The sequence below is a fragment of the Aristolochia californica genome, unplaced genomic scaffold (assembly GCF_029961685.1).
Source record: "Aristolochia californica isolate CCGP_79_NKW_82.1479 unplaced genomic scaffold, dmAriCali1.0.hap1 SCAF_14, whole genome shotgun sequence".
In the NCBI taxonomy this organism is placed as follows: Eukaryota; Viridiplantae; Streptophyta; class Magnoliopsida; order Piperales; family Aristolochiaceae; genus Aristolochia; species Aristolochia californica.
In genome coordinates, this window is record NW_027181815.1 from 25,323,266 (window position 1) to 25,349,596 (window position 26,331).

The window sequence follows — 26,331 nt, forward strand, 5'->3', positions numbered from 1 at the left end:
GCCTGCGTAAACTGCTTCCTTTTGTTGTTCTTGCGATGCTCACCTTTGCCACTGGCAACAATTCTCAGTATCCTTTTCTTTTTGCTGCTTCTTCTCCTGCTCAGCTTTACTCTGTGAAATTGGTGTCTCACTAATGATGGCCACTGTACTGATAACCCTCATACTATTACTGGGACCTCAAGCTCGCCACTAAAAGGAGCACTTTGCACTGATTATATCTAAACTGTTGCCTTTCAGTGCATTCTCGTGATTTTTTCCAGCGCACTGACGATTCCCATAGTGTGGAAAATCTCTAAACGTCATTGGTGCATCGGGACCCCTTTGAAGATAATTTATAGAGATTCCTCCATCATACCAATTTGCTGGCTCCGCATGTTTTTCTGATAGAATCCTTGCCCGTACTTCATTGCCAGCTACATTATACTCGGGTTTTCCTCATTCATCAGTGAGAGAATCCATTGATTTGGCTCAAACAGGTGACTCTCTGGCTCCCTAGTGCCCGCCATTTTAGTTAGCTTGGATCAAGGTACACGTCGTCTGTTGTTTCCACGACACAATGATTCACAGTTGGATCTGGAATTGGTGTTTGTTTGTTAAATTTGTGCTCTAACTTGATGAGTTCATTTAATGGATGTAACTTTCTCTCACGTCAAAATTTGATATACTTCCTGTCCATTAACAGTTATCACATAGAATCTGAAACAAGATGTACCATCTAATGATTTTTTTTTTTTTGAGATCTCCCTCTTTTGTCTTTGTAAATACTTAAGTTCCTGATTTGCTTCACTTGAATCCAAATGATAGAAAGAAAATCCGTTCCTTTCATTGGTCACTTAATAGTGTACCACTTGTCATAGGAGATGATGTCGATGTAAAGCATTTGTGGTTGTGCTGGTGAGATGGAGAGATATCTCTTGGAACTGGACGCCGTTTCCGATGATCGGAAGTTGCTGGACCACTCTCTGTGTCTGCACAACCTAGAATCACCATTGTTTATGCTACTGTAGCAAACATCATAACAGAATTGTTGTCATTACACTAGACTGGGTTTGTTGTGGAAACATCTGTTATGTTGTGTATGAATCCATCCCCATTATACCGAGTAAAAGAGTCTGATCTAGTTCTTTAGTGTTGAACAATGCAAAGCCTGAGTGACAATTTGGTCTTTTATATATGGGTATTTCTGTCATTTAGTTTCTCTCTCACATAGGTAAATTAGAAGCATGCTTAGTAGGGTTTGTATTCTGTAGTTTCAGAGTTTGGATAAGGTATACATTACAAGTAGACGAGTCTTGTTAAGGCTGACTTTAACCCTTAATTTTCTTTATTACTCACTTGAGCAAGAGATTTTTTTCAGAAAGGTGTTCCTTCCACTTTATTATCTCTATCAAATCTCTTATTTATCTCCTTTTTTTTTTCAAAAAAAAAATCTCTTGCTCAAGTGAGTAATAAAGAAGATTAGGGGTTGAAGTCAGCCTTAACAAGACTCATCTACTGCTGCAGAAAGGTGTTCCTTCCACTTTATTATCTCTCTCAAATCTCTTATTTATCTCCTTTTTTTTCTTCTTTTTCACATGTTATTAGAGCAAAGCTTTGTTGGGTCTGGTTTTATGCTCTGTTTACTTTATTACCCATTTATGTCTGAGAATCATTGTCTATTTGTGTAAGCTTGGACGTAAAAGGAGTTTTAGTGGGAATACTACCTACATAGATAAATATTAGGAAAACTTTAAGGTTATTAGTTGAAAAATGATATTAGAAAATTGTATGGTTATTAGTTGAGAAATGATATCCTAACCTAGCTACTTGAACCTAACTTTAACATATAGTGCAACCATTTTTTTCTCTACTTGACATGGATAAGAGATAAAGGCTATATTTGAATGGCAAGAGAGTTGATATTTGAGATAATGTGTTAGGAAAGAGTATTTTTGTCATTTTTACATGTAAGTGATTGAAATTTTCCTTTTTGTTTGTTTCATTTAGGATTATTTTCTTATGTTTATTGCGAGGTGTAATGGTAAGTTGAAGGGAATTGTAATTTCTTTGAAAATTCTTAACTTTCCAGATGCAACCAATTTTTAAAGCACTTTTGTCTAGCCCTCTAGAAAACAGAAAGCTGTGAAATAGTATGCTAATAACCAGATCAAGCTGAAAGTAACTTCATAGTAGAAAAGACAATATCCATGTGAAGGCACATGATAGGTATTTTGGCAAAAAAAAGTTGGAAGGGTGCAACAAATGAATTTCATGAAAATTTCTTGATGCTGCTCACTACAAGGTCTACATGATATTATTACTTGATGCTTACTTTTTACTAATGATATCTGTTTACACCTGGATTCAGGGGATAGACTGGTGTAGTTTAAGGTATGGTTGGTCGAGTTGGTAATGCAAAGCTACATGTATCACTTGGCTGGTACAATTTAGCTGAAAATGCTGCAAAGAGGTAGCTGTTTCTTTGTTTCTCCTTTTTCTTAACCATTATTCATTGTTTTAAATGACTCAACTTATTAAACATGGGCATTTGATGGATTAGATCCATTATTTTGGCAACACTATTATATCCAAATGTCAACAGCTGCAAACAAGTTTTTTTTTTTTTAAATAACTTTAAATAGTACATGAATGAAATAGAAAAGTGACATTCTATCTGAAGAGTTAGGTGAGTCTGGTTCAACTGAGTTGAACAGGCAATTAACCAGGATGGCATCCTAAGATAGATATATATATATTGTAAAAATTTAAACTTGTAGGAAAATGAGAGAAAAAGAAGAATAGAGAGAACAGAAGAGTGCGTCTATCCTACACTCGATGGGGGAGAAAATCGACCCGTTTCTATTTGATTACAACTTAAGTGAAAGCTAATGAAAGTTACAAAATTCGCCCTAATCACTCAAAACCCTCAAAACTTATTAAATACTACTTAGAACATTATGAAATTGAACCTTATGTTTCTAACGTAATACCTAACTTACTGTTGCTTCAAGAGGGATATACTAGGAGGTAAAATGACCAAAACCCTTAAGTAAAGTCTAACATATACATACATATATATATATAAAGAGAGAGAGAGAGAGAGAGAGAGAGAGAGAGAGAGAGAGAGTTGATCCAATACGAAAGCCTCTATCTCGTGCAAGTTATGAAAATCGAACATTGGCCGTTTGATGAGATCAATTATTTGATCAACAGTTTCGAAGAAATTTGCCTCTCTATCGGGTGGTGTTTCCCTTCGGGAAAATTGGAGTTTGATTGCTCATATGACCGACCCTTGTAGGACTCCGGTTATGGCTATCTGGGATCCTCCCCCTTGCGACTGTATCAAGCTCAATTTTGATGGCAGTGCTATAGGCTGTCCTGGGCCGGCTGGAGCAGGTGGTGTTTTCAGAGGTAGCAATGGAGAACCTATTCTATCTTATGTTGGGCGGGTGGGAATTACTGATTCAAATACTAATGAAGTGAGTGCTCTTCTATTCGACCTCCGAATCTTCAAGGAACGTCTCCATGGCAAGTTGATTATTGAAGGTGACACAAAGACAATCATTAATTGGTGTTCAAAAGATAGCTCCCCCCCATGGCGCTACTGGCCCATCACTGATTGTATTACTGACATTGTGTCATCTATTCATTGTAATTGGAATCTCATTCCTATATCAACCAATTCTTTGGCTGATAAATTGGAAAAATTCGGAACCTCCCAGCAATCTCTCATTGTTTGGGAAGGTTTCCCCCCTTTGTAATATGCTCGTTTGAGCTTTTGTCTTAATAAAATTTAGCATCATAAAAAAAAAAAATAGCTGAACTTACTCTCTAAAAGATTTTCCACCCTCAATTGCTCTTGCTTAACCGAGATTCTCTCCGTTGCCCTACTTTCAACCCCGCCAAGGATCCCATACATCAGTCGCACATTGTCCATCATCGCCACATCCTGCCATTGTCCTACTTATAGTTAGTTATGCAAGGTAAAAAACTCAATTGTGCACTGTCTTTCTTCACTAGTCGTCTGTCCGTTCTCTCACTTGCTTCTTGTATTGCTTCCTTGTAGACATACCTAGCTTCTCTCCTTCTCCCTTTCTTTTTGCTCTCTCAATCTCTTCAGATCAGGTTTTCTTTTCTTTCTCCCAACTCCATCTTTTCCCTATTCCAATCTCTACGAAGAAGCCCTTCCTTTGTTTTATTTTAAACTTTTCTGAAAATCCTTTTCCTAGCGGAAGTTGCTCCTTCCATGGGATTTTATTCAGATATTGAGAAGCCTACCTCCACCCACCCCCCCTCCCTTCCCCAGAATCAACAGTCATTGTCCTTGTGAAAGAGGAGCCCTCCGATTATGAGTTATTTCTTACCTTGCTCAATTGTTTTTTAAAGAGATTGGTTTTAGCATGTAGTCACATTTTTAGTGGTCCTTGAATTTTTCTGACCTTAATTGAATTTATAGCTTTATCTTCTCTCCTTTTTTCTATTTTTCGTTTCTTATGGTTATTATGTTTGCTGTCGTAACATGAGTATCAAACTACAATCTTGCTTAAAATCTTGCCATTTGTTATGGGTTTTGCTAGTTCCACATTCTGGATGGGAAATATTTAGATCTTGGGTAGTGGAGACCAGACTGAGGATGTCAAGGTGGAAAAGAGAGCAGTTGGTAGTTTTGTTTCTGAAAATGGCGACCTTGATGTGGACTGTTGGGCTGTGTTTGTAGAAAATGAGGGCTTAAAAAATAGAGCAAAATGTTGTGGGTATTTCTGGGGTAGATATTGCAGTATCCATGACTCGTTAGTTGTTATCTCATCGGCTTCAGGAAAGAAAGTGTTTTGGGAAGATTTTTTATGTACTTTTATGAGAGGTCAGGAGACACAAAAACATCAGTTATGCAAGAGGAAAGATCACCCACAACACTGATAGGAAGAGAACTGCCATCAGCCGTGTTGTCTTGATGGTTAACCTTGTTGAGGTAATTCCACATGTCAACCGCATTTTTATAAGGCCTCAGATTGAGAACAAAGTGAGGCTCAATGGAGCCAAGGATCCAGGTCATGACCCCAGCATCCTTGAGTTTCCACTTGGACAAAACCTCGACCTCTCGAGGTGCGGGATCAGTCCCATCTATATGACCCTATAATTCTTTTCCCATAAAAAATAAACGAACTTGAAATTCCCAGGCAGTGTAATTTTTACCCATGAAACGAATAGGAAACGAGTCGAACCTATCAGATGACATGATAAAATCCAGATGACACCCAAAACTCTTTGGAGAAAAACCCACAAAAAAAATTTCACGCCTCACTGTCTAAGATTTGTATCTCACGACAGGAATTTATAGTGAAAGCCACGCTACAAGCAAATATGGCTCAAAATCACTTTCAATTTTGTATGTTCGGAAGAAACAAAACATCACTTCCAATTTTGTATCTTCGGAAGGAACAAAACACTTCTCGACTTCTACCTCTAAATCACTTCCAATCAACAGAGTAAAAAAAAGATCAGCTGAAATGACCTCGCCTATCTCCTTCAGCACCAACTCAGTCTCCCACAAAACTTAGAACAAAATCCACAAAACTCCAGCTAAAATGGCTGCCTTGATATTTGTCGATGCCCCACCGCAAATCCCTCAAAGAACCAGGAAGCTTGTTTCCAGTCAGACTCGTAACCCCAGAACCCGAACCAGAATCTAAAACGAGAGTTCCGAAACCAACTCCTCCACAGTGAAGAACAGATGAAAAGCTGAAAACCCAAAGTAAAGAAACCCTAGACTTGCATCGAGCGACAAAGAGCAAATAGACCCAACAACCTCCTCTCCACTGCAAACTGAGAACCGACTAACCAAGGGGGAAGATAACTCACCTCTGAGAGCACCGAAAGCGTTGAAGGATTGCTCAGATGGTGCCGATGATCTCCGAACGCAGCTCTGATACCATGATAAAAGATTCGCCCAAATCGAAATAACCCGAGACCTTTTCTTCGTAAAAAATGCTATGCCCTATATATATAGTCACTGAAATGATAAGCTACATACAATTACAATAATACCCCTCCCCACTTAAACTATTATAAATCATAAATACATATCAAAATTGAATACAATAACAGAAGGCGCATGTAGTCATTTGATCATCACTTGGCTGCATACCTCTAGGTCTGCCAATAATGAAGTGGATGCTCTAGCTAGAGAGGAAGCTACTCTGCAGCACTTTGCTATTGACAGCTCATTCCCATTATGAATCTAATCTTTTCTCTGTCGTTCTTTGTTCGGCTTTGTCCTTAGCTGTGGTCCATTTGTATCATCTCATGTACCTTGCTCTTATGAGCCCCCCTAGGGCCTGTTTGGGACCCACAGAAAAGAAAAGAAAAGAAAATACAATAAAAGAAAAGAAAATAAAAGAAATGAAAAGAAAAGGGGACAAAAAGGTATTTTCTGTTGTTTGGCAGCAGAGAATAATTGAGAGAAAAGAAAATAAGAGAGAAAATCACTTTCTCTCTTAGTTAATAAATTTTCTCTCACAAAGTGATGGAATTTGGGGAGAAAAGAAAAGACACAATGATAGGATGTGGCGGTAATGGACAGTACATGAGTGATGAACGGAATTTGAGAGAGGTGAAGTTAGGGCGATGAAGAAAATCTCTATCAGGTGGAAGGAATAGAGGGTGGAAAGTTTTTCAGAGGGTAAGTTTGGGTGGAAAACTGACCATTGTCAAACAATTGAGCTCATCAGAGGGCTGCTGTTTGGTTTTCGTAGCTTTCGCATGATCACTTTCATATTGGATTGGCCTATATATATATACAAAATAAAAAAAATACTAAATAGAACCTGAGTGTGGAGCTCCCTCCCCTGTCCTTTTCATGCAGGAGATGGGCAAGGCCCATTCCCAAATGCAAACATAAGAGGGGGAAGAGGTGGAGCATCGCTCTCCATGCCCTCTTTGTTTTTTATGACTGAAATAGAGAGGCAGGGGAGGTGCACTTGGTCCTTTCCCTCCTGCTTTTGTCTGCATCGAAGGCCCTCTCTTGCATGCAGAAACCTGTGGGAGGGGCAGGACTCCCCTTTCCAAAGGTACCCCATCTTGTTGTTGTGAAGGAGGTCAGATCCCTTTGCTGTGAGAAAGATGGTCATGGTGGCGCCTTCCCTCGCCCTTCCTCTCTGTTTCTGACTACAAACAAGATTTCTTTGAACTTTATCATGTGGAGAGGTAATCCTGCACCCGCATCCTATGCTTAATTTTTTTTTCTTCTAATTAGTGGCTTTTCAGTGTCACCACTTTTAAAATTATTATTATATATTTTTTTTAAACACAACATAAGAAATTTTCACAAAGTTCAGTGTTAGCTTTTAACTAACCAGTCTTATTCTTGCTAAACCCCTACAGAGTCTCTCTCTTTTCATCTACAGCTGCTCAGGCAATTCCTTATTTATCAGATCCAATTGGTGAAGATCAACTTATTGCATATAGAACCAAGTCAGTTGAGGTTTTTTATGAACTGGATAAAGCCAGGGTTATAGAAATCCTGAGGAAACTGAGAAAAGAACCACAAACAGCCTTGTCCTTTTTCCACAATACCAAAAACCATGGGTTTCTTCATGATGTTGATACATATGCTACAATTCTACAGATTTTGTCTAATTCAGGACTGAATTTGAAGCTGCGTTCTCTTTTAGAGGAGATGGTTTCATCGCAAGAGGATTTGAGCTTTGATATTGTTGCCATTTTTGACTCTCTTTCACAGAAAAGTTGGCATTCTAGAGTGTTGGTCCAGGTGTTTGACATGTTAGTTAAAGTTTATGTTGGTTTTGGTATGTTTGACAAAGCCATCAGTCTATTTTTTCACTCAGGGGATTATGCATTTTGTCCCCATGAACGCTCTTGTAATTTTCTCCTCAATTCATTGATTGATCATGGTAAATTGGAAATGGCAAGGGCCTTTTTTAATGAGCTAAAGAGATGGAAATTGCCTAACGTTTATTCCTTCACTATTTTAATTAAATTTTTATGCAAAGAGGGGAACTGGGATGAGGCAATTAACATTTTGAGAGAAATGGAAGACATGGGTGTCAAACCCGATGCCTTCACTTATGCTACTCTGATCCATGGAATGTGTTTATGTGGGAGATGTGATTCAGCATATCAACTTCTGCAAAAGATCAGAATTTCAGGGGTGGAATTGGGAAATATTAGTTATAATGTTGTGATCCAAGGTTTTTGCAAGGAGGCAAGACTACAACAGGCTGAAGTTGTTCTTGAAGATATGAAAATGCAAGGTGTGACTCCTGATATACGTAGTTACAGCGGTCTGATTTATGAATACTGCAAACATGGAAATTGTTCAAGAGCTTTTTCTCTTTATGATGATATGGTTTCAAAGGGCATCAAGAGTAATTGTGTCATTGTGAGCTTCTTTCTCCAAAGCTTTTCTCAACTGGGTATGGCCAGTGAAACATTGACGTTTTTTAAGAGATTTAGGGAATCAGGGATTTTTCTTGACAAGGTTTCTTTCAATATTGTTATAGATGCCCTCTGCAAACAAGGCAATATGGGACAAGCGACGGAACTTTTCCAGGAAATGAAAAACCGAAGGTTGGATCCAGATGCAATCCATTACACTTGTTTGATCAATGGATATTGCCAACATGGTGAATTGGATGAGGCTCATAAGATCTTCATTGATATGTTGGAGGCTGGTATAATTCCAGACATTGTTACATACAATACACTTCTCAGTGGATATTGTAGAAATGGATATGCAAAAGAAACATATAATCTTCTAAACTTTATGTTGGATCATGGTCTCAATCCCAATGATGTAACCTATAGTACAGCAATTCAAGGTTTCTGTAGGGGAGGCAACGTTAAAGAGGCAGAAGTGTTATTTAAAATGTTAGCAAAAAGGGGCTTCACTCAGAGTGAAGTAATCTGTACTGCCATGATAAATGGGTATTGTGAAGCTGGTTATGCAGCAGAAGCCCACAAATTGTTCATCTACCTGTCCAAGCAAGGAATTTGTGTGGACCAAAGTGCCTGTTCAAAGCTCATAATTTCCCTGTGTAAGGAGGGGGAACTGGTGAAAGCTTTCAAAACATTTGAGATGGTACTAGAGTTGGATGTCACCCTGGATGAGTTCGCTTACAGTAAGCTTATAGCTGCTCATTCTCGAGAAGGAAATATGATGAAGGCTTGGCAGGTTTATGAGAATTCAGTTCAAAGAGGTGTTCCCACAGATGTTATTATATACACGGCTCTTATAAATGGCTTCTGTAAAGCGAAGCAACTGAGAAAAGCAAGTAATTTGTTTAATGAGATGAAAGCCAAAGGGGTTAAACCAGATGTTGTCACTTTTACTGTCTTGCTTGATGGGCATTTAAAAGAGTGCATATGTCAAGCTGGGGCCAAGGTGGAAACTGGTGAGCATGGTAAAGCCAGGTCGTTGGAATTGTTGGATGAGATGATGCACTTGGGAATTGAACGTGATGTTGTTTGTTATACAGTTTTAATTGATGGACATTTTAAAATTGATGGTGTTAAGGATGCTTTGGATCTTTTTGTCAATATGATGGACAGGGGGTTGGCCCCAGATGTTGTCACATACAGAGCATTGGTGTCTGGATATTTGAGGCAAGGAGATAATGCTAAGGCCTGGGACCTTGTGGATGAAATGATAGTTAAGGGCATAGATCTAGATAAGGATACTATCTCTTCATTGTATTGTGAGATTCAAAAGGCAAGAAGGATGCGATTCTAGAGCAAACACTAGGGTGTATGTTGATGACATGTGGACTGCTCTAAATGTGGAAATTATATCAATTACTTATATAGAAGTTTACATCTACTAGTATTTCTGGTGTATATCTGATATTGAATTTCAAAAGAAAGCACTTTGGGAAAAGTAGAGCTAGTCAAAATGACTTTAAGGAGACAGTTACATGAGTTCAGGCAAGTTAGTATGGTTTTACTCTTTAAATTCTCTCTTTCATGGTTGTAGCACATTAATTCATGGGATTTCTGTTAGTAGCTTGTCTTCCTTGTTATAATTCTTTTTTTTTTGGTTTTTGAATATTGGTTGCAAAGACACACAAATGCACGTACTACACCCCCTTTCTCTATTGAGACTTGAATTTAAAACCTCACACTAGAAAACCCCCACGTGGCCATTGTGCTTATTTCCCAGGCCGCTAGTTGTTATAATTTGTTAAGTTTTAGAGTATGAACATGCTAGAAAGAGAGGAGAATGAGAGAGAACAAAGAACTTGTATTCATTGATTGTGTAGAATGTGTAAATTGGTGCTCTATTTATGATAGAAAAACAACTAGAAGCCAAAGTAAAGGTAAACTAACCTAGTTCCAATTTCATCCGAAGTTTTTTTTTTGTTGAGAAAAGTGAGATTTCATGAGGCAAAGCCAGAAACAAAGCTTACAAAGGAGGTAGAGAGGGCCCTGAAACAACAAGATGTTGAAGGGTTATCCCCTCCTTGTCAAGAGTGTTAGCAACAAAATTGGCTGACTAGGGAACATGAAACCAAACAACATTAATATGAGAGACAAGATCCAAAATTTCATAATACATCTGCCAATGCCTCCAAGGAGGATTGGCCAAAGAAGAAAACCGCACAATAATGACTTTTGAATCCCCCTCAATCCAAAGGTGTTGCTGAGAGAAGCTCCCAAAGTGTGTAGAGAAGGTGATGATTCCATGCTTGGGTGCTGCCAATTCTGCCGAAGTGGAGTCAGCCCTCCCAATTGGGCCCAAGAAAGAAATAAGCATTGTTCCCTCATGGTCTCTAAGGACACCACCCATTCCAGTCGTACCAGGGCAAGCTAGAGCATTCCAATCAAAGTTCTGCTTGATTACCCCAGGAGGGGGAGACCACTCAATTGTGACAACTCGATTGGGAATAAACATTTGTGCAAAGAGTTTCCAATCGAAGGGAGGTTGTAAAAAAACTTCGAATCCTTCATGAGTCCCAAGCCAACAGACCATAGATCTATTAATTTTGTGAATTACCTCATATTTGAGCAATGTTTAAGGTTAAAACGTCTATTGTTACGCTCAAGCGAAAGGCCCCAGGGACTATCAGCTAAGGTAGCTGAGTGAAGAATTTTGCCTTGCTTTGGATGGTGGATTCCTATCCCAAGTTGGCAAAGGTGGGTGAGGCAACTAGGAACACATCTGAATTCCAATTTTCTCAAAGAAATGGGCCCAAATGCCCCAAGCGAAATGATAGTGAAGGAGGATGTGGTTGATACTTTCCTCTGCATTATCACAAAAATCACAAAGAATATTTGGGATGATGTTACCTCTGCTCCTTAGGTCGTTTGCAGTAAGAATCTAGCCCATCAAAGCATTCTAGAGAAAGAAAGGGGTTTGGAGTGTCTCCAACTAATAGTCTCTGCATGCAAGAGGTTAGTCTGTTTGCCTCCAAGTTGGTATAAGCTGAGAAGATTGAGTATATGCCACTGTTGTCAAGAGTCCAAATTAATTTGTCATTTACACAATCTCTCCAACTAACATGTTGCAAGGAGAGGATGAGGTGGCAAGTTTCCTCGGCTTCAACATCTTTAAGATTCCTTGATTACCAGTCTCGCATCTGGAATTAGCCACTGAAATTGGTTGATCTCTAGCAAGATTGTAAAGAAGGGGGTATGCATTCATTAGGGGAGCATTATCCATCCACCAATCCTTCACAAAGGTCACGCTCTGCTCTTTTCCAGTGTAGAGATGATTCCCAACAGTGAAAGTCGGTTGTAGAGAGCACTGAAGGTGCGAGAAACTTCTGCAAGAACCACCTGAAATTCACCATCTATCTTGCCAATTAAGTTTTCAGTGATGACAAGCCTTCACACTAGCTTTGGAAGGGTGTTAAAGTGTCACAACCACTTTAGTAGGAGAGTAACAATCATTTCTTTGATTGATCAAATCCCCGAACTGCCCAAAGACTTGGGCAAACGTCTTTCCATCTGATGAGGTGATACTTACGACCATCCTTTGCCCCCTTGTCATAGGAAATTCTTTTTAAGTCTCTCAATCCGGTTTCTAGTGTAGGCTGGGCAAGGAATTAATGATATAAAGTAATGGGTGGGGGGTGTAACAATGCAGGAATTCAATAGAGTAAGGCATCTAGCTCTTTTTTTTTTTTTTTTTTTTAGGGGAGGGGGGAGTGATGATGTTATTAACCAAAGAAACAAAACAACAAAGAAGGAAAAAACACCCTTACAACAAGGGATTGGAGGGAATCTCCCTGCTTAGCAAAAACATCAGTTACAGAATTGGCAAATTTGGGAACATGGGACCAAATACAAGTAATGTGGGGAGAATGTCTAAAACAGAGTAATAAACATCCTAATACCACCATGGCAAAGAGGAGAGAGAGGAGAACCATCCAACAATCACTGTAGAGTCTCCCTCAATGTGTAGCAGACCAAAGAGATGCTCGTGGAAAATGGTTAGACCTCTGAGGAAGGTTTGAAGCTCGACAAAAGTGGAATCTGAAATACGCATAGGCCCAGAATAGGACATGGGCTGAAATCATGAAAGACACCACCAAAGCCCGCCATACTAGGATTGTTGAGGGAGCTACCATCGAAATTCAGCTTGGTGAAGCCCGGTTGAGGAGGCTGCCATTTCTGCATAGAGGGAGGTTTCGTTGGGGAGCCTATCTGAGCAATGACACTCGAATTGTCCCTGAGCGAGTGCCCCGATAGAGAGGAAACTTCTTTCTTGAATGAAGATATGAGGAGATGAGGCCAATGATGGAGGAGGTGATCGGATCCTGGGAGAGATGTTTGGTTTTGAAGGTTGTTAGCAAGGAGGATTTTATTAAGCCCAACACTTCACACGAAGAATTTAACCTTCACAAGGGTGGATGGGTGGGTGGGGGGTGGTCTTTTTAAGCTCCTGATAAGAGCCGCATCATGATTAAGGAGCGCCGAAGTCCGTCCCTTGATGAGGGAGTAGGCAAAGGAGATAGAAAACACACCACTAGCCTCCAACCCCCAAATCATCAAGTCAGCCAAGGTATCTCTAGGCTTAGAGGACGAGATCACCTTTAAAAGGCGAGAAGCAAGAAGGGCATCCACATCATCAAGACCACAACGGAGACGGAGGTCCTAAGTGCCTGATCCCCAAGCATTAGCAACCAAGATACAACACTGGGTGGAGGCTCACCAAACATTATTGAAGGAAGTCATCAATGGCCCAAAGGTAACCTACCGATCCTCCCAAAAAGCGAATTGAGCGATCGTTCCCAATGTGAAATCGAATGCCCGACAAAATGATGGAAGGAGGTAGATAGCTCTCCAGATTGGAGAGAGGGCATATCTCCTTCCTCTCGAGGTCCATCAGAGCTCTTGCCAATTTAGCTTGAAAGTCACCATCGGTCTCCAAAGGTTATTGCCAACAATGTTGAATTTCTAGATCCAATTGAGGAGGAGGGCCATGTTCATATGCTTGGTGAGTCGAATACCCAAACCTCCCCTAGATTTGGAAGTGCACACATCCTTCCATCCCACAAGATGATATTTACAGTCCAAAGAAATACCACGCCAAAAAAATCTTCTCATCAATCTATCAATTTATTGGCAAATTGAAGCAGGACAATGCATGAATGAGAGAGAATAATTAGGGATACCAGCCAAACAGGATTTGAGAAGAATAAGTCTTCTGGGCTTTAAAAGGAGACGACCCCTCCAAGTAGCCCGTTGAGACTCCAACCTCTTAATAACCGATTTCAAAATTTCTAGTTGATACGAGAGGTAAAAAGGGGGAGACCGAGGTATGTGGCCAGAAGGGGAGAAAGAGAACATCCCAATAGATCAGCCATGGATTGAAGGTCCTCCGGGTTGATGTTAAACCCTAATAGTCTAATTTTCTGCTAGTTGACTTTTTGACCTGTAGCAATTTCAAATAATCAAAACAAAGTCTTGATCATCTACATATTTAAGGAGGGGAACGTCAAACACATCAATGCTGCTAATCAGCTCCAACCAGCCAACCTCAGCCTTCTAGATCATAATAGATGAGAGGAGCTCAGCCATGATATTGAATTAAAGAGGGGATATCGGATTTCCTTGTCTTATTCCCCGGGTCCCCTTAAGTTTTCAATTTGACTTTGAGGAGTTCCAACTTCTGAGGGAGGAACTAGTCAGATCTACCATCAACATTAAAACTTGACCACCATTTAGCCAAAAGGTGATCAAAATCAACATCTAGTGACCATGACTTTTCCAAACGGAATCTTCCAAAAGAGGTGGACAAGAGGATTGGTGAATGATCAAATCCCCCATGATTAAGAATCTTGTCTGATGCATTATCGTAAAGTTGAAGCCAATCTGTACTTGTAAGAAATCGGTCAACCTTTGAGAGTATGAGTTGCCTCTACCCATTCGACCACGTGAAGGTCTTCCTGACATCAGAATCTCTACAAGTTCACAACTTCCAATGAAATCCACAAAGCTTCTCATGGAAGAAGAGATACGGGTGGCTGGTAGGGATTTCTCATTACAAAATCTGATTGTGTTGAAATCCCCCGCAATTAGCCAAGGCACTAACCAGAGCTGGAGAAGATCGTGTATCTCCTCCCAAAAGGAACTGCGTTGACGATATCTGGTAGGGCCGTAGACCCCAGCCAACCCCCATATGCCACCCGAGCAATAGTCACGAAACAGCAGCCCAATAGAGAACTGGCCAAGGCATAGGTCAAGAAGGTCCACATTGCTAGAATTCTAGAGGATAATCAGACCACCCGAGTCGCCCACGGGCATCAATGGCACGCCAATCCAAAGTAGGACAAGGCCAAATTTCAAGAGCAATGGAGGTAGTCATATTATGACACATCGTTTCTTGGAGAATAATAATTGAGGGTTTACAAGAAGCAAGAAAACAACTAATTACAACACGCTTCCTAGGCGTACCAACTCGAACATTCCAAGAAACCACAATCATTCCTGGGGCGGTTTATGAACTCCTGTACTCTCATCACCAGGCATATAACCTCTGTAGACAACTCCCATAAGTTTGGCAAGATTCATCATATGTTGCCAGGTATCATCGTCATAATGGTGCCTCTTCGATTGAAGGGCAACAATAAATTGGTCCAAAAGGAGATTCAACTCCAAAGCTAGCACCCTAGACCTTACGACTTCTCATGCCGTTGGCCTCATCTCGAGATAGCTTCATACAAAGAAGGATTTTGCCACTCTATTGGGGGTTCCCTTCGGGAAAATTGAAATTTTATCGCTCATATGTCTTGCCCAAACAGAGCTCTGAGTATGACTATCTGGGATCCTCCCCCTTGCGACTGCATAAAAATGAATTTTGATGGTAGTGCTAATGGATGTTCTGGGCTAGTAGGAGTAGGTGGTGTGTTCAGAGGTTCACAATGGAGACCCTATTCTTTCTTATGCTGGTCTGGTGGGCATTGCTGATTCTACTACTACTGAAGTTAGTGCTCTGCTGTTCGGCCTCCAAATCTTTAGGGATCGCCTCCATGGCAAGTTAATCATTGAAGGCGACTCAAAGACGGTTATCAGTTGGTGTTCCCAAGACAACCTCCCCCCTTGGTGCCACTGGCCCATCACTGATAGTATTGCTGACATTGTATCTTTTACACATTGTAATTAAAATCTCATTCCTAGATCAGCCAACTCTTTGGCTGATAAATTGGCAAAATTCTAACTTCCCAGCAATCTCTCATTGTTTGGGAAGGCTTCCCTCCTTTGTAATATGCTCCATTGAGCTTTTGCCTTAATAAAAATCAGCATCATTTAAAATAAATAAATAAATAAATAAACTGGTCCAAACGAGCATCCCAAAGGAGGAAGCTGAGTGCGCTTTGGGGAGTGGTCAGGCCGATTAGATTGACGGCCAATAGATTCCCCTTGTAGGGATGCCCGAGTAGGAGCTCGAAGACACCTTTGATAGGTGACCAGAGTAGGATGGAAGATCTCCCTGACTGACTCGTGCTGGGGACTGTAATAGCCTGCTGAGTAAATGTTTCAGTGGTAGACTCAGAGTCCGAAAGATCTTGGCCAGGGTAAGGCCAAGCTATAGAGGAGGGAGGTGTGGGCATTTCTGTGGGAGGACAAGGACTGGACGAGGGGCAATGAATGTTTGAGCCAATGGGGGTGTTTATAGGGCTGCAGGAAGTGTCCAAGAGGTCACTTTGGGGGGACCTGAGGTAACCATGTGTCTAAAGGGGGAGTTTCTGGGTGATTGAGGGTTCACAGTTGTGAGGAGTGGTGCTGAACAGTACTGGGTTGAAGGGAGTGATTAATATCTGTAGGAAAGGAGAAGGTCGAAGTACGAGGGGAGGTTAGGAAGGAGAGGTGGAGTTGATGAGAGTCTGTGAGGGGGAGAAGTGGTGGTAGGTTGTGGTGGGAGGCTTGACTCATTGAGGGTAAGGGGGAAGGGTAGATCTGACAGAAAATTGAAAGTACCGTCAATGATAGGGCTAGAGATCATAGGCCTGGGGCTAGGTGGCCAAACACCGGGTTGAGGGTAAGGCGTCTAGCTCGTGAAAGCATCTTTCCCTTCCAGGTGCAAAGTCAAGCTTCCATCTTTTCAACAAGTTGGGTTCTACAGGTTTTAACATCTTGTCAAATTAAACCTAAAACAAGTAAACAACTATTATATAAATAGATAAACTAGTAGCACTAGAAGACTTGAGTAAGGCATTTTTCCACGAGACTCATAAAAGACTACCATATTAATACCTTGATTGTGCGACTGCTTGTCATGAGAGTCATGTAAGATGTTTCTCCATGTACTTCTTTAACACTCATCAGGTTGGAGTTTGTAACTTCAATTTGCAAAGAAAATTTTCTTGGCCTTCAATCTTTGACCTTCCTTCAACACTTTGGGTTGCAAAATCTTTCAAAGTTTCAAATTCTTCATCTTCCATTCTGCTCTTTACTTGGATGTTCTTTACCTCAACTCATAGAATTCTTTGTTATTGGTCACAAAAAAACATTTTGACCACAACTAATCATTATGGAATTCTTCGTTGTAGGTTCTATAACAAAAGATGTAAATAAGGCAACAACACTCATGACTTCCAAATCGAGTTTCTAGGTTTAGAAACTTCAAAAATAAGAAGGCATATACCAACTTAATCAATTAGGAGAGTGACCATTTTTTGCGAAGAGGAGGGATAAACAACTTAGAAGGGCCAGATTTCTTTTCTGGCATTTGAATTTTTTCAAATGAAGTAACATAAAACCAAAAGAAAAACATGAGTTTGACATGATGTTGTCTGATTGATCGGTCATTGACATAATGTTTAATCAATCAATGCCCTTCAAGGTTGAAAAACGATTAAATTTCTTTGGAAAATTTGGAACTCAATTACCTAAAATAATATGGCTTTTATCAAGAGAAAGATTGACCGGATTTGGTAAACAATATCTGATATTTAAAGTCCTTATTTGAACTTAAGCATGAACTTCCGATGGAACAAAAAAATTTAGAGATGAAATTCAGGAACCAACAATTATTAAGGAATGCTAGTTCAATTATAACTCAAGCATATAGGGGATACATAAAAAATAAGTTGCTGGGAACTTAGAAACTGATGCCTAACTTCGGGAATCCTTCAATTAGAAAGTGAACTCAAGTAGGCTAAATTGGGTGAATCAGAATAATGTGGATTCAACAACAATAAGAGAAACCTAGAGATGAGAGAAACCAAACAGCCAACTAGAAGATTAAAGACTAGGAACTAGTAGGAAACCATGTCAAGCTGAAAGCAATGTCTGGAAGCAATGATAATAATCCTAGTTTGACAGAGAAAGATGCAAAGAAAAGAGGTGTAATTCAACAATATATGTGAGTTAGAGTTTGAACAAACTCAAAACTAAAAAACAGAAACAAATGCACATGACAGTAAGTGACTCTAAGGCATTGAAAAAAAACTCAAAATAGAAACTTGGCATGAAAAGAAAACTCGTAAAATAAACATCAAACATGAGAATCCTAGTTGAATTAGAAAACATGTAGAAAGTCGTATTCTTCACTTGCAACACACTTCCAGCATGACCTTTCCTTTTCTCTCTTGGGAAAAAACATTTGTTGGGTTAAAAAATACATTTATAGGTCTTTCTTTTGACATATAATTTTTTATATAAAATCTCGTTTTTATGGCCCAAATCGTCTCGAATATTGAAGCTTTATGTTGTTGCTTGTAGCCTTCTTGTTACCTGACCTTTTTTTTGCTTCACACGTTAATTTCTCTTTTTAGAAAAAGATTGCCAAAATTCTTTCTTTGTTGGTAAATAGACTCAAAGATTTTTCCAATATTACATATTTTGTAATATAAAAATTGTAGGATGGTACTGCAAAAGCCAAGGGAGGACTGGTCCGATAGGAGGAAAAAACTCAACATCTGAAAGTAAACTTCTCTTTTCCCTTCTTCTTTTTCTTCTTCTTCTTCTTCTTCTTCTTCTTCTTCTTCTTTCCCTTTTTCTTCATCTTAGGATTGACACTCTTATACCTTGTTAAATTTTAGAGTATGAACATGGTAGAGAGAGGGGAATGAGAGAGAAAAAAACTGGTGTTCATTGATCGTGTAGAATGAGTACATTGGTGCACTATTTATAATAAAAAAATAACTTGAAACAAAGTAAAAGTAAATTATCCAAGTCCCAATTATACCCAAAGTATAATTCTTAAAGATAAGACCTAAAATAATTAAACAACTATTACATAAATAGATAACAGGTAGCAATAAAAGACTTTTTGTGTGAGATTTTTGTCATGAGACTTATAAAAAACTGCCATATTTATACTTTGCTCGTGAGACTGCTTGTCATGATCCGAGATTCGCAAATTCGGTAGCAGATGTGCTTGCCAAGCAGGGAGCTATCTTACAATTGCTTGTTGTTAGGGATCTGCTCCCTCCTCTTTTGTAATTTCTCTTGTTAATATAAATACATCTATATATAAAAAAAAAAAACTGTTTGTCATGAGAGTCATGTAAGATGCTTCCATATTTACTTATTTGTCATAATTTTTATGAGGAAGTTTTGGGTATTGTTAGGAACCTAGCTTAGTTCCTAATCTTGGATGGACTTGAGGTGGTTTGACAATTTAAAAATGGAAATTTGGCATTAAAAACACAAAGAAAAAGAGAAATAAAGAGATAAACAATCTTGTGGAATTCAATTGCCCTTGTAAGATATCACTCCTCTATTTGTAGATGATTTTACCTGCCAGATTTTGATTAGGAAACTTTTTTTTTCTCTCTCTTTCAAAATAGAGAACTACTTTATTCAACTGGTAAACAAGTCTGCCTAGATCTCTTCCTTCAACTAAGAAAGAGAGACCACTTGGATTAAGAAAGTAGAATCCCAGGTGGAAGCCAACTCCCTTTTCCATATTTTCCTATATATTTTGATTGACAAAAATGTTCTTTATAACCCTTATTACAACAAAAAGCCTATACTACTCTCCATATTCAAACTATCCCATGAATTCTAGTGTTTAACATTCCACCCCCTCCGATGATTATTGTCCTCTAGGCTCAGTTATAATCAATGCTGCTTGTGTTATCCATAGTCATATAGTTCCGCAGTTCTGTAAGTGTGTGCACCCCGTTGAGGATTGAACCGCATGCTTGTCCGAGGCCACCATTACGATCCCGTGTACGAGGACAAATAGAATGTTTCCTCTTCCTAATGAAATGAGGTGAGCAATACATTTTGATTGTCTGTGTGTTAATACAGTTCTTCTTTAAGCTGACTATAAAGAATTACATTTGTGCCTTGAGGTTAACTGTGTATGACTTTTTTTTTTTAAATGATGCTGATTTTTATTAAGACAAAAGCTCAAAAGAGCAAATTACAAAGGAGGGAATCCTTCCCATACAATGAGAGATTGCTAGGAAGTTCCGAATTTAGCCAATTTATCAGCCAAAGAGTTGGCGATCTAGGAATGAGATTCTAATTACAATGCAAAGAAGATACAATGTCAGCAATACTATCAGTGATGGGCTAGTGGCGCCAAGGGGGGAGGCTGTCTTTGGAACACCAACTAATAACCGTCTTCGAGTCGCCTTCAATGATTAACTTGCCTTGGAGATGATCTCTGAAGAATTGGAGGCCGAACAGTAGAGCACCGACTTCAGCAGTATTAGAATCGGCAATGCCCACCGGACCAGCATATGAAAGAATGGGGTCTCCATTGTGACCTCTGAAAATACCACCTGCTCCTGTTGGACTAGGACATCCAATAGCACTACCATCAAAATTCAGCTTTATGTAGTCACAAGGGGGAGGATCCCAGATAGCCATTCTAGGAGATAAGCGATCAAATTCTAATTTTCCCGAAGGGAACCCCCAATAGAGTGGCAAAATCCTTCTTTGTATGAATTGTGTATGACTTAGAAAATTAGTCAACTCATAAGTTGAATGGATGGGGCCCCCTTTGTCCATTGTTATCCAGTTGGTTGTTGTCATGCTTCAAAATTGACCTCACATAAACAAGCTGACTCACTTTCTCTAGGTCATAAAGATTCCACTTGAACTATACATATGCATTAATGCATTTTGGGCACATGTCTGCTTCCATGCATATTGATGACAGTAGTTTCTTCTGAGTTAAGGACATGTCTGCCTCCACGCATAACCCAGGGAGGCCAACTCTGCTGCTGATCACTTTGCTAGAATGAGGCACTTGGATGATGAGTATTTTGTTTCAAGTAATGATTCTCAATCTCCTTGATGTATTTGATGTCTTTCTTATTTTTACTTTTGCTTGTATGCTGGTAGTGGCCCTGACCTTTTGTCTTCTTTAATAAAATTACTGCCTTTGTCATGCATTTCTGGTATATTCTCTAGAAAATTCAATTGTCCTTTTATGTTTGCTGTGCACGAATAGGGCCTCAATAAAACTCAATGCAGAATTTTAAATGGATGGAACTGTTATGCCTATCCTCTTTGATCTTTTTTTGTGTCTGTGTTCTTTAGGTGCATGCGCGTGTGTTCTTCATGTGCATGTGTAGTTATGTTTTTCTTTATAAATGTGAATGTGTGTGGTGTGTGTGTGTGTGTGTATATTTTATATGTGTGTGTTGATATATGTGTATGTGTCTGTGTCTGTGTCTGTGTCTGTCTTTATGTACATGTGTCTATATGTGTATGTCTTTTTCTTTTTGTTTGTCTTTTTCATCCCATTTTAGAACTTACACATCTTAATTTTGAACAGAATGACATGATTGGATTCAGCATACTCACTATAATATCAACTAGGAGATTTGGAATTTGAGAGTTTGGAATGAGAGTACTGCACTCTTGATTTCTTCTTTATCTTTTGGCAGGCAGCTCCTCTAATCCACCTTCCATTACTGTTTATGTAATCATTTCTTACTGCTTGATTAGAAAGCAATCTCATAAAAGTATGCATTTTTTAAGAGTTCTTATGCCAGCACATTATTGGAAGGGATTGCATTTTTGTAGGCTTGCAGGATAATTGTTGTTGAAGGATGTGCATGCCCAGTGTGTGCAATTTTGAAACTATACAAGAAGCAGAAAGATGGTACCTCCACCTCCTACCGTTAATAGTTCCTCTAATGTGATGGACATTGTCATGAAATTGATAGTATTCAAAAGTTTTTATAAATATCAATCACTTTATCTATTTCTTCTCTCTGTTATGTATCTCAATTGTTTCAGGAACGAAGTGTTAACAGTTGAAGAAGCTCCACCAATTTAATATGATGCTGATAAATGCGAGAATCTTGAGGTGGTTCTGCTGCAGAGATAGGAAACCGTGACAAGGGAGAACAAGAGATTATCAGGATGACTGGAGCAAGTTTTGATGGGACATTGTTGACTATTGGTTAAGGGTATTATTCATGTTGATTGAGCCATCATTCAAGACATTGCTAATCAACTCCATCTATTTCCTACAGACTGTTTAGCACTGGAGAGGCATGGGTTCCATGGAATATGATGTACAGGTGACAGGTATCTGTGTGTGGAGGAATGGGAGACAAACAATCGTAGGGGTGGCTAAACTTTGCCCAAGATGAAATGAGATGGGTCTAAGTGGTCTCAGAAAGATGTAAAATGCAGCAGGTCTCTGTGCTTCCCATCTTTCTCCTCAAATGTTAGGATAAAACATCGTATGAGAGAGGACTTCTTTTACTTGTGGAAAAAAGGAGTTCGGACTAGGGGTGGTAATTCCACCTGATTACCCAATTACCTGTTTTACCTGTTTAATTATAAAAAGGATATGGAACAAAAATCTTTATCAGTTTATGAATTTGGGTCAACTTTCAAGATTACCCGTCACCCAATTTATATAAAAAAATGGATATGGATAATCACTTCTCTGTATCCAGGTTTTTGTTGACTTGGGTTTCATATAATATATATCCAGTTTAGAAGAAGAGAGAGTAGAGGATAACAAACTGTTTTTTAGTATTAAAATGATGTTTTATTACTTATTGTTTCATAATGTTTTATAGTTTGTATGAATCTTATGTAATTTTAATTTTTAATTATTTTAGCTTTTTATTATCATATTTTTGTGGTGTTAGAATAATATATTAAATTATACATTTACTTGGTAAATAGGTAAAAAAATGGGATATAGAATAAGTTGTTATGTATTCGGGTGAAATGGTAATAGAATAAAAGTATGTTAAATGGAATGGGTAACAAATAAACCTTTATAGCCATAGTTTGGACCCAATTCTATCTATTATTAATCACAAGAAGATAATATTATGGGGCCACCATGTGTTTTCTTCTTCATCATAATGAACAAAAAAGAAGTAATTTTTCAATAATAATGTGTTAATCAAAGATACATATAACAACAGTTGAAATGGGTTGTCCAAATAACATGTACCAAATAATAAGTCCGTAATAATGATAAGGAATAATCTTTAAAGAGTCCAAATTTGAATAAGGATCCGAGTAATAAGTTGCCAAAAAATCCAAAATAATAATCCAGCTAGAGACAAGGGACCGACTCGAGTCCAGTCAGGTATAAAACCAATATAACCAAGTCGCGAAAGAAATAGGTATAGAACTCGGGACTCAGACACATATAACTGAGGGAGAAAACAAGTGGGCCAAATCAGGTTGATTTGGACCCAGTTGACTCGGGTAGAAGATTAAAATCTTGCTACTTATCTTGGTGGGATTTAAATTTAAAACCAGCCTCTGGTTCTTCCCAGCGACGCTGGTGATTTCTGAAGCTCCAGAAACCGCCATGGAATCGTCTTCGAGAAATTGCAACACAATGGATAGCAAAGAATATTTCCGAAGATAGTAGAAAAATCCTGGAGAGGTAGCAACGACAGTGATATGGATTTGTAGAGAATTCCTCTATTAAATGAATGACAGTTCCACAGAACAGAGGAGCTTTGAACCTTCCAAAGATAGCACAAAATCTCGGATAAGCAGAAAATCTCGCGGATTTGCAGAGACTTTATCGTCCGATGGCTCGGGATGGATGATTTCAGCAAATAGAAGTCATGATGACGACGACGAGTAGAAGAAATCAGTAGTTGTTCTATTCTCATAAGTAGTAGTAATCTCAACCATTCATACTCAGAAATCGCTGTCTGAAATTCCTCTCACCAATATAGTTGAGCCTCCCTTAGTCTGGAACCAAGTGTGTTTGTGTTGATTGGAGACAACATGCTTTGTTGTTGCTGGAATTAGTTCAGAAGTGTCGGAATATTTGTTTGTATCGATCGGCCAATCCTTGTATAAGATCCTTGCGGTTGCTTTCCTAATAGGTTCGAGCCTTTTAGCGCATTGGTTTCAATATGGTATCAGAGCAGGTTGGTCCCGAGTTCGAAGCCCGCTCCCACCGAATTTGTCTTGGGTTTTTCTAGGAATTTGTTTCGGGTTTTTCCGGTGAATTTGTCCACGGGTTTTCCCCGTGCGGGGGAGTGTTGGAATATTTGTTTGTATCGATCGGGCCAGTCCTTGTATAAGATCCGTGCGGTTGCTTTCCTAATAGGTTCAAGCCTTTTAGGGCACTGGTTTCAACATGGTATCAGAACAGGTTGGTCTCGAGTTTGAACCCCGCTCCTACCGAATTTGTCCTGGGTTTTTCCAGGAATTTGTCCCGGGTTTTTTTCGGTGAATTTGTCCACGGGTTTTCCTCGTGCGGGGGAGTGTTGGAATATTTGTTTGTATCGACTGGGCCAGTCCTTGTATAAGATCCCTGTGGTTGCTTTCCTAATAGGTTCGAGCCTTTTAGCGCACTAGTCTTCAACAAGAAGGACAAATTTGTGGGATGAAGAGAAGATCCGCCCCGCTTGATCAGAGTAACGAGAAGAAAAGCAAGAAAAATTGTTCAGAGCATCGTAATCAGGCATCATAGACAAGTCTTCAACTGGGATGTCTCTCGCACTTATTGACGACCTAAGGCGGCTAGATTAGAGATTGCTCCCAGGAAGATGTAAAGTGGAAATGGCTGCGGCCAAGCCAAGGAAGAATGGGAGATCCCATTGGCGAAAGGAGACATGGGTTAGGAGTGAACGGGGATGGAGACATAACAGAAACAACGGAAGGTGGTCTGAGTTGGCCTGATTACTAGCAGTAGAGAGCACAAAAAACAAACTAGAGCACTATAAAGAGAAAAAATAAAAAATAAAATAGTTTGGAAATTTTAAATACCATAACTACGAGTCTTAAAAATCAATGCTTTGATATCATGTTGATTTTCAGGACTCCATGGATTAACTCATGGAGAAAGAAGAAGAGACACCCATTGGGAGAAAACATGAGGAAGAAAGAGGTTACGGACTTGTGTCTTAACCCTCCCCCTTAAGCTCAATTTATAAATTAATAAAACTAAAATATTACAACTATGTTCCTGGAATTTAAACTAATTACATCAATGCCATATTTATGAGATGACTTTTATTTACCATCATGACATCACTATGTGGGCCTTGAGCCCATCTTCCACCTCTCTTGGATGTGTGAACCTTCTTTGGTCTTATGGGTTTGAGCCCGTCTTCTAACACACTTGGACGTGTGGGCTTGGGCCCATCTTCCAATATTACCGATGCATGTCTATCCTTTAAACATGTTAAAACTACTTAGGAATAAAAAATTTCATGCTTTGAAGTTAACATCAAAAAATTGGCTTTTGAATGATGGATCAACTAGAATGTGAATTGACAAGAAATATAAAACATGATTGATCAATATGTGAACATTGAGCGATCAACCAGAACTTTGCCAGATTGTACTATAAAGCATGATTGATCATTCCTTGTAGACTGATTGATCACACATGTCCAAGCATACAAAATTTTAAAAGCATGATTGATCACCCTGTTAGTCTGATCGATCAAGCAAAACCATGCCAATAAGGGACTCAATGCATGATCCATCATAGTGTAGACATTGATCGATCATACATATATTGCACAAGTTGTAACTTCAATGCATGATTGATCAGTATGTGTACACTAATCGATCAACTTAACTTGTTAGGCCCAATAGTAAAATATTGATTGATCATACCAATCGATCAATAAAATATTTTTGACAAAAATATAGTCATTACACTCGATTGATCAATCATTCACTTTACATTGATCAATCAATGTGATGTTAACTTCTAGCAAACGAGAAAATAACAGCTAGTTTAGCTTGGGGAACTTATAAATACCCCACCAAACGTGCCTTTGAGAGGTTAATGAATATTTATTGGCATACCTACAACATTCTACCTTGCACATCCTTCCAATGAGATGATTTTGAGAGAGAAAAAAAAAACACTTCTTTGCAAATATCTTCACTCCTCTCAAAATCATCTCTTTGAATTCACTTAGTCAAGCTCCAAATCCATTTCAAAGTGTGCATCAAGGTTGGAGGCTTGGACAAATCAAAGGAGCAGGTTGTCTCTCCAAGAATCAAAGGGTGTCAACATTTCTTCTCTTTGTAATTTTTAATTTTACTTGAAAGGTTCATCTAGAACTTTAGAGCCTAGATAGAAGAGCTTGAACTCGGTTAAAATTATCTCAGGGTAATTTTCTTGTAATCGTGTACTTAAATATACGTATGGCTTAATAGAGAGTCAAAATATCTTTTATGTAAAATTTAGCTAATAGAGCTAAAATTAGTGGAATTTCCAAAGTATGGGTTAGATGGTGAATACCAATAGGGGAACATCAATATGTGAACACTTAGCTACAAGTTTTTGTTCTTTTTTTAGTGTTTCCATTATTTTTATGTTCTTTTTTTTTTTTTTATCAGGACTTTTGCTGTTACTTCACTCGTCGTTTCCGCTCATATTTACATTAAATTGCTTTCAAAAGACAAGAAACAACAACTTTCACGTACGAACAGCAAGATGATACAATAGAAACACATTGCTAC

At 38.9% G+C, this 26,331-nt stretch overlaps 1 protein-coding gene across 6 annotated transcripts; it reads left to right on the forward strand.

The window, feature by feature from the left end:
* The first annotated feature begins 14 nt into the window (after positions 1-14).
* Positions 15-22,249, forward strand: LOC137949694 (pentatricopeptide repeat-containing protein At2g26790, mitochondrial-like). 6 transcript variants are annotated; one of them, XM_068795835.1, is made up of 6 exons: positions 15-476; positions 2,348-2,449; positions 7,360-9,918; positions 18,303-18,365; positions 21,179-21,508; positions 21,646-22,249. In XM_068795835.1, the coding sequence occupies exons 2-3, from the start codon at positions 2,373-2,375 to the stop codon at positions 9,725-9,727; spliced, it is 2,445 nt and encodes an 814-aa protein (XP_068651936.1). In that variant the 5' UTR covers positions 15-476; positions 2,348-2,372; the 3' UTR covers positions 9,728-9,918; positions 18,303-18,365; positions 21,179-21,508; positions 21,646-22,249. The 6 variants fall into 6 exon arrangements, with proteins under 6 accessions (XP_068651936.1, XP_068651937.1, XP_068651935.1 ...); XM_068795836.1 differs by having other exon boundaries at positions 21,179-21,325; positions 21,430-22,249; XM_068795834.1 differs by having other exon boundaries at positions 21,179-22,249.
* Positions 22,250-26,331: the final 4,082 nt, after the last annotated feature.

Coding starts and splice junctions, on each gene's coding strand:
- LOC137949694 (XM_068795838.1), top strand. CDS start 2,373: ATGGTTGGTCGAGTTGGTAATGCAAAGCTACATGTATCACTTGGCTGG. Junction 2,450..7,359: donor GCTGAAAATGCTGCAAAGAG/GTAGCTGTTTCT, acceptor AAACCCCTACAG/AGTCTCTCTCTTTTCATCTA.